The sequence below is a fragment of the Anoplophora glabripennis genome, unplaced genomic scaffold (genome assembly GCF_000390285.2).
Source record: "Anoplophora glabripennis isolate ALB-LARVAE unplaced genomic scaffold, Agla_2.0 scaffold721, whole genome shotgun sequence".
NCBI classification, from domain to species: Eukaryota; Metazoa; Arthropoda; class Insecta; order Coleoptera; family Cerambycidae; genus Anoplophora; species Anoplophora glabripennis.
Window position 1 is genome coordinate 225,687 of NW_019416849.1, and position 8,898 is coordinate 234,584.

The 8,898-nt window shown below is 32.6% G+C and overlaps 1 protein-coding gene across 1 annotated transcript in view; it reads right to left on the bottom strand.

Moving 5' to 3' along the window:
• The window catches only part of LOC108909981 (neurogenic locus notch homolog protein 1-like), a 21,463-nt gene that overhangs the window by 9,211 nt on the left and 3,354 nt on the right, over positions 1-8,898 (bottom strand). The window contains exons 2-5 of the mRNA XM_023455552.1: positions 7,103-7,256; positions 6,839-7,026; positions 2,978-3,237; positions 2,627-2,849 (exon numbers count right to left, since the gene is read on the bottom strand). Coding sequence (XP_023311320.1) covers positions 2,627-2,849; positions 2,978-3,237; positions 6,839-7,026; positions 7,103-7,256 — 825 coding nt within the window. The remainder of the gene's footprint in view (positions 1-2,626; positions 2,850-2,977; positions 3,238-6,838; positions 7,027-7,102; positions 7,257-8,898) is intronic.

Consider the following 8,898-nt stretch of genomic DNA (forward strand, 5'->3'; position numbering starts at 1 on the left):
GGTAGAGATGTTTTAAAATCTTATGAGCTTTGACCTTCATATGCGCAGAAACATAATTCCGACCGTCGCCTAAATTATTCTACGTCCTAAAAACATTACACCTATTATTCACAGTCTCTCTCGAGCTCTAGCGTAAACAAGCCTTTGATCCGATTACAAATATCATAATAAAATGCCCTATTCTTTATTATTTTAATTTAAACAATAAAAATATATATAACGAACGTTCGCCAGTTGACTTTATTGATGCCCGAGCGCCTTAGTTCATGTCTACTTGTAATGATGCACATGGTCTAGTTCTGAGTCAATATTTTCACAACGTGCTTATTAGAAGAATTATGGGGATACGCCACGCCTTTCGCGCATTTCGCGGCTGATCAGATATTAAAAGACCTCTACTACTGACTTTTTTTTATTTATAGTGTCTACAGTCATTGAAGCTTTTCACCTCCGAATTCTTTGAAACTGAACCGATCGACTTGAAGATAGTTAGAGAAAAGGTCACTGAACATTAGTGACACAGCACCGATTGACGCTTCCACCCTGTTGGGGGTTGACACCCCTTCTCGAGGGTGGACATTTTTTTTCTAAAATAACGCTGGAAATCGACAGAGAATCAAATTTTGCGTAAAAAATATTCGAAGAATTTTTTCGAGAAATCAATAATTTTTTAGTTATTCACGATTGAAAACTTGGAAATTTGAGTGAACGAATAACTCAAAAACTACGCATTTTATTAAAAAAAGTGTAATGAACAAAAATGTAGCTTATAAATAAACAAAGAAAATCGTTTTTTAAAAAGTGGTGTACGTCCTATACAAAGCGAAATATGGTTAGTGGAAGGGGATTCGAATCGATCTATTCCACGTCAAATAATGGAAAAAGGATTAATTTTACGTGTATAACGCTCCAGGAGTTTTTTGTAGTACTCAAAAAAACCTTCAAAATGAGCACTTCTAAAAGTTAATTAGAGCAAAATTCAAGGAGTTATCGTCAAAAACAGATAGGTTGCTCATATTTTTTAAGGAAAAATGAGCAGTAAACGCTGTACAATTTCCATCATAATTAAAATTAATCGTAGACCCTTTACAATTAGTTTTGTTTTAGTGTTTTTCATACGATCCTGAAGTTAGAGACCGGTTTAGAATGCATATTTTTTTAATAATGTACTGTTGTAAAAGTTGAAAACGTATTTTTCGTTATTCAAAAAAAATCGCCTTATTTATATAATAACTTTGAAACTATGAAAGATACGTAAAAAATGATAGATAACAAAAGTGTAGCTTTTTTTTCAACAAATATTTTGGTTTTCTTTATTCCTAAACCAAAGGAGATATCATTCATTATTAAAAAAAAAAATGCCTTATTTATTAACTCTGAAACTATGAAAGATACGTAAAAAATGATAGACAACAAAAATATAGCTTTTTTTTATTCATATACCATAAAAAATAAAGGAGCTATCGCCGCTTGAAGTATCCATTTTAGTGAAAAAACGTCCTGTCTCGAGCCCTTCGATATGCAAACGATCTTACAGCTCTTGAAATTATCTTTAAAATGCTTTTTTGTAGGATACTATAGCTTCAAAATTAACCGAGTTGTGGTAAAAAAACCAATGACATTTTTTCGGAGCAAAATAGACATTCTCATTTTTGGAGCAAAATGTTGGTAAAAGGGTAGTTTATAAGAGTTGAAAATGGCAAAAGTAAAATATTCTTTCATAAACAATATAAGGGAATTTTTATTTTAAATTATTGCAAAATTATAACGTTCCAAGAATTAAAACGTAATTTTTTATCATTTTTTTGTCACAGGGGTGACTTATAAGGGTTGAAAAGTGTTATGAGATACAAATTCTGTCATAAGCAATGAGGGAATTTTTATTTTAAATAATTGCACCGTTAAAGCATTCCAATTTAAAAAGTAATTTTTTATCATATTTGTCAATACAGGCGTGGTTTCTAGGGGTTGAAAGGGAAAAAATATTTTATTAGCTATAAGGCAACTTTTATTTTAAATAATTGCACTATTTAATCATTCCAAACCTTCAAAAAGTAATTTTTTATCATTATTTTTTGCATAGGGGTAGTTTTTAAGGGTTAAATAAAGGGTCGAAAAGATCAAATATATCATAAAACATGTTCGAGAACATGGAACATTATTTAATCTTTGTGCTTGAACAAGATTTTTATCAATAAAATGCTTAGAACTTAATTTTTTCAATTTTTTTCACTTAGGGGTAGTTTTTACCCCTAAAAAATAAAAAACGTCAATCGGGCTTATGTCACTTTTAAAGTTGAGCCTAAGATGAGCCTTATTCTAAATTTTCATGCAAATCCAGGCAGTTTCAAAGAATTCGCAGCTTACAGCTGATTTTCAGCTTCAATGACTGTACTATTAGGGCTCACTTTCAATGTTACAGGGAAAAGTATGTCGACAAACGGGTCATTTTTCGTTCTTTTTTGTATGTTTGTTGTTCCCCTGAATTTAGCAATGGTTTTTTGGAATAGACAAACTCGGATTCTTATGCTACAGAATATTTGGGATTTTTCTGTACCACAAAACGCCCAAGCCTTACTACTTTTACTGCTCTACCGCCCGGACTACGTATTTTTACTTCACTTACTCGGCTCGAAGGGTCTGCAACGCACGAAGGGATCACCGGTCATATCCTTCGGACAGGAGCAGACGGGTGTGAGTCCCCTAAGCTCGCAGTTGGCGCCGACGCCGCATGCGCCCTCGCACGGGCTCTTGCAGATGCCGTAGAAGCAGGCCGGTTTGTGACTGGGGCAGTCGACGTCTCCGTAACACTCGGGCTTGCAGGAAGAGTACGGGTTGCCGAAGTAATTCTGAAAAGTATAAAGTTGTTTTAAGGCATCACTTTAGTAGAGATTAATTGTTTTTATTTGACCAATTTGTTTTGGCGAAACGACCCACTCTTTATATACAGAGTGACTCGAATGAGCCTAGACCGTACCTTGGGACACTTGCACACGGCCCTGTGGTTGCTGATGGTCTCGCACTCGGCGCTGGTGCCGCACTGGGTCAGGCAGGGGTTCTGGCACTTGAATTCGATACATGCCAGGGTGGGCCCGCATTCGGAATCGCTATCGCACTCGTGTCTGCAGCCTGCCAAGGGGGAACCGTGGTATCCGGGGAGGCAGGTACAGGTGGGCACTTCGTTCCTGACCTCGCAGTTGGTGTTGGGGCCGCAGGGACTGGGGTGGCATAATTCCTCTGGAAGAGAGTCGCAGTTTTACTTTATCGTAATTCAAATAAATTCAGAACCTATCCAATGAAGTCAAAGAATGGTATTTCGATATTAGAAATCTACATACTCAAAAGATATCCAATAGTCTTGTATTAGTCCGGTCAAATTCAACTATTAGAATCGCGATATCTTAGGAATGGTGATTCTTAAAAAAAAAGTATTAGTACCATTTTTGTAGATAATTTTAAGATCTATAATTTTTGTCAGAGCTATTTTTTTGATAAAACTTACCGTTTTCGAGAAAAATCCAAAAACCTCAAATTTTGACCTTTGACTCCGAATAACTTTTTTAGCACAGATGGGACCGATGGGGACTTTTGACATTTTATTTCTAATGGTGTACCCAAGATCTCCACCAAAATTTAGCTCTGTCGGAATTTTCGTTAATTGAAATGTCTATTTTGACCGGACTATATGTGTTTATAGGCTATTGAATATGGGATTTTAAAAGGAACTATGACGTTCAAGATATTTAATTACATGAATCGTTCAAAAATGGTCATTTTAGATGAAAAAACTGCGGAGTGCGGGAATTAGAGGGTGGAAATTGAAGATAGGGGTGAAAATGCGCCCTTTTTAGTTTTTTAATTGTAGCTCGAAAACGAAGCAAAATTTCGCTATAGTTCATAGGAAAAATTATTTAGAGAATTGAATTTCCCATGGAAATAGCTTATTTAAAAAATTTAAAAGGAATATTTTATACAAAAAGATCGTTAATAAAAATCTGAAAAAAAGCAAAAAATTCGATTTTCTGATTTTTTTTATATTTTTGCCTCTAGTTTTTTTTTTGAGTAAAGATACAACAGTAGTACAGATACAAAGTAGATACAATTTTCTTCAAAACAAAAGGTTGTAAAGTATTTTTGGATGAAAATTGACTGATATATGGCCGCTCAAACTTAACCAATTTTTCGATTTTCGTCGCGTTTACCCTTATACGTTTTAATTCTCATTTTTTTTGCAAAAAAGGAAGGAAATAAGACGTTCAAGGATTTTCATCACATGACTTGTTCGAAGAGTCATTAAAAATTAAAAAACCGCGGGGTGCTATTAAATTTGAGGGTTGAAATTGAAGATAGGGGTGAAAATGCACTTTTGCAGTTTTTTAATTGTAGCACGAAAACGAAGCAAAATTTCGGTATAGTTCATAGGAAAAATTTTGTAGAGAATTGAATTTCTCATCGAAATAGCTTATTTAAAAAATGTAGATGGAAAATTTTAAGCAAAAAATCGTTATTAAACAAATTCAAAGAAAGCAAAAAATTAAATTTTTTGATTTTTTTTACTTTTTTAATAAAATAATTTAGTAAAAACTTGAGAATTTAAGTACAATAAAGTTTATTAATAATGTATATACAGTGTGTCCACGGATGGAGTTGACAAGAGGAGAAACTTTTTGTTTTTGACTTTATCGAAAAATGTCGCTCTTTATAAAAAGTTCTGCCCCTCGAAAAAATGAGACTCTCATACAAACATCTTAGATTAGACGTACAGGGTGCTCATAAATTAAAAAAACACGAAAATACTCGAGAGAAGTACCATTATTTATTATTTTGCACAACATTTTTATAAAACAAATCCGTTTATAACCTCAAATAATGTCAATGTCAAAAATTTCAATTTTTGAGGTGGGAAGTAGCTGATTTTAAAATTTGTATTAGGACATTATTTTTTTCTACAAGCAATACAAAAAAAAATAGAGGCAAAAAAGTAAAAAAAATCAGAAAATTGAATTTTTTGCTTTTTTTTCAGATTGTTTTTTTGCATAAAACTTTCCTTTCAATTCTCTAAATAATTTTTCCCTATGAATTATAAGGAAATTTTGCTTCGTTTTCGAGCTACAATTAAAAAACTGAAAGGGGTGCATTATCACTCTTATCTCCAATTTTCACTCTCTACTTTAATAGTACTCCGCGGCTTTTTCATCTAAAATTACCCTTTGAACGATTCATGCAATAAAATTGCTTGAACGTCATAGTTCCTTTTAACCCTGTTTTTTTTCGGATATATTCAATAGCCTATTATAATGTCACTAAATGGAAATGAAGAGTTTTGGATTTATTATTATCGTCATAGTTATAAAGCTTTCGTGAAGAAGTCACTCTAATCAATGGGGACAGACATCATCTTGGTTTTAATTTAGTAGATAAGCGTTATAATTTTACTAAGGCAGATTTTCCAGTGCTCACAATTATTTGTTGTTGATTGGTCATTTTTAGAATCCTACTTTGATGTCGAAGCTTAAACACTTTATAATCATTATTAAAATGGAAAAAAAATTTTTTTTGAGGTTTTCCCACATTTTTACCGCAAATAACGTTTAAATTGAGGAAAAAAAATTTTTCGAAATTTTTTTTGTTTTATTGGTTCCGGCCATTGAAGAAAACAAAATCCATCCAATAATTTCCAGCACGATTCGGCTTTTTCGTCCTATGCTTCTATTCATCAACTTTTAATTAAATTAAAATTAAAGTTGATGACCCAAACCAGATTTCGACCCCGATTTATACCGTTTTTTGAGACAAATTTCTGATTAACTTTTGTGCAGTCCGTAATCACTTAAAAAACAATTTCTTTCAAAACTACCTTCTTTTCTTCTCTGAAAAAAAATTCAAAATTTTAAGCTCAAAAAACGTGACCCTTAAATTTTTTTCAAAAGTTTGTTTGAAACAAAGAAACGGTTCTCTAGATCGAGATGAAACCTCAAAGAGTTCTTGTGGGTGTATCCAACTGTAAAAGTCATGCTTTACATTAGTCATTTCGTGAATATTTCTAATTTAGCCGTCAATTTTTAAAAAAACCATAAATTACCCTTTTTTTCCTGTTTTCTTAAATTCGTGTAAAAGATGAAAAAAAAATTTTCATCTTTTCCGAAAAATTGCGGCAGCATATTATATGAAATTTATTTCAGTTTCGAAACTACCCCTCAATTCTATGTACGACCATTTGTCGCCGAAATATCGATGATTGAAGACAAAAGGATCCTTTTCCATTAAAAGTCCTATATTTCGATGAAAAATGGTCGTATTGAAATTTAAAAAAAAGGAAATTGAAGCTGAATAAACAAGCTATCTGGTCCATGCAATGGCTTAGCTAAAAAAAATTTTCCAAGTCCGTGGACAAAATTTTTTTGTCGCGCTGTTTCTTAGAATTGCATGATAACCGTAGCTCCTAAAAAATGTTGACCGAAAGATTTAAAAACTAGAATCTTAGAGCTTCAAAATGCTTTTTTTTTAATTCGCGATACGACCATTTTTCACCTAAATACAGTCTGTTAAAAATCACGGAAAAATTTCGGAAATTCTTTTGACCCTTTAATTTTTTGCATTAGTTTATTTTCTAGGATACTATTTTTTGAATTAGCTTAATGCCTAAAAAATATTACGAAGTTGCCAGCTACTTCCGGTGTAACCGGAAGTACTACGTTGGATGCATTTTTTTCATTGAACAGATCATATCTGATAACCCCCGGAAAATGTTATATCTTTAATAGGCCACTTACCGAGAAGAACCCTGTATATTTATAAAAAAGTCGTCTTTTTTTTGGTATCTTTCGAAGAAACCCACCTGGATTGAACCTTCGGCAGGAAGTGAAAGGCTCCCCGGTGTACCCCGGGGGACAGGAACAGACGGGGACGTGATTCCTGGCGTCGCAGTTGGCGTTGGCGCCGCAGGAGCCCGCGCAAACGTCCAGACACTTGCCTGCTTGACAAGTTTGGTGGCCCCTGCACTCGGTGTTGTCCAAACATTCAGCCCTGGCGACAGAAAGGTTATAAACTGACGGATCTTTTTTTTTTACCGCACCAGTTGTTTCCAATGCGGCTTCTTTACCTTGTGCAGACTGAGAGAGGATCTCCAGTGTATCCCCTAAGGCAGGAACATACAGGGCGTCCGCCTATGATGGAGCACTTGGCGTTCTGGCCACACGTGCTGCTGGTGCACGTGCAAGCCGTGCAGGTGATGTCGTACGGGTTGCTGTAGGCCGCTAAAAATTGTATCAAGTTAGAAACTGAGAAATTTTTACAAACGCATCATTAGATGTATTCAAAAATTCTGGTATCCTCCCAATAGTCCAGGGAACCAAGGGTTCACCCTTCGAATTCTTTCGGATAGAACCCATTGACGTGAAACTTGACTGTAAGCAGATAATAGCTCAAGAAACAATAGTGTCGATGAGCGCTTTTGCCCAGGGGGTGGAAAATAAAATATTGAAAATAACCCCAGGAATCGATAAAGCAATTAATTTTAAGCAAAAAGGATCTTATGAACATTTTTGGATAAGTCGATATTTTCTGAGTGAAAATGTACATTTTTTTGTTAAAAAAAGACGTTTTTCAGTAGTTTTTCTCGAATAACTCGGTAAATAGACATTCTGTGAAAAGAAAACTTCACGAAAAAAATTAGAAAAAGAAAAAATTTATTTCATTTATGTTATGTAGGTGCAATAGGTGCTGAGATACGGCTAGTTGAAGATAATTTCATGTCCGCCAGAAATTAAATTGAAAGCATTTAACGTAAAATAACTAAAAATCATTCTATTTTTCAAGAAAAATGCACATAACGTTTTTTAAAGTACTTTAAAAAATCTTTAAAATGAACTTGACTTTAAGTCATTAGCATAAAAATTAACAGAGTTATGACTAAAATAAAACTGTTAATTCGCATTTTCGGAAAAAAAATCAGTACAAAAACTGATGAAATTGTTCACGAGATTTAAAATTAAAGGTAATCCTTCTACAATTTACTTTTTTTATGTGCTAACAATATATTTAACAAGTTTAAGCGGTTTAGAATGCATATTTTTGAAAATATTACGTTTTGTTTGAAAGTTTTTTTTTAATGTCAAAAAGAAGTAACATATTTAAAAACAAAAAAGACGAAAAATATTCAAGAGTACAAAAGTTTGGATTGTTTTTCACAAAATATTTTGTTTTTTTTTTATTTGTGTAGGTCATATTTTTCAAACCCTTTAACCTCAAAAACCTCAAAAATGTGACGTTAAAAAATATTCAATTTTACAGTACTTTTAGCTGTCGAAATTTTCCGTAAAATAGTTTTTGCGTCGTCTTAATAGCTTTAAAATTATGGAAGTTATCGTTAAAAAACCAGCTGTACCTTACCGCTTCAATTTTCGGAGCATATCAATATTTTGGTTATCCACAACTTTGGATCATTCATAGATATAAATAAAATAATATTTGAAAATTTGCATGAAAAAAATATTGAGAAATAATTATTTTGAATATTGCATAAATTAAAGTAAATCGCGAGAAAGTTATTATGAAAAAAAAATTATAATTCATTTTGAATAATTTAAAAGGCTTTTTTATATTTTGTCATTGGGGGTGGTTTTTAAGGGTTAAAACAATGCAATAAATTGTATTGTAAACAGGTAAAAGAATTTAATTTATCCAGTTTGTACTATCAAATTATTTGAAACTGTTAAAACTATTTTTTTTAAATATTTTGTTATTAGTTTTTTAAGGGTTTAAATATTGTAATAAATTATTTATAATACCATAAACCATAGAAAACATTTCTATCTATATACATGCGCTATAAAATTATTTTAAGATCAAAGAAACTATTAATTTTATATTTTTATCATTAAGGGTGGTTTTTAAGGG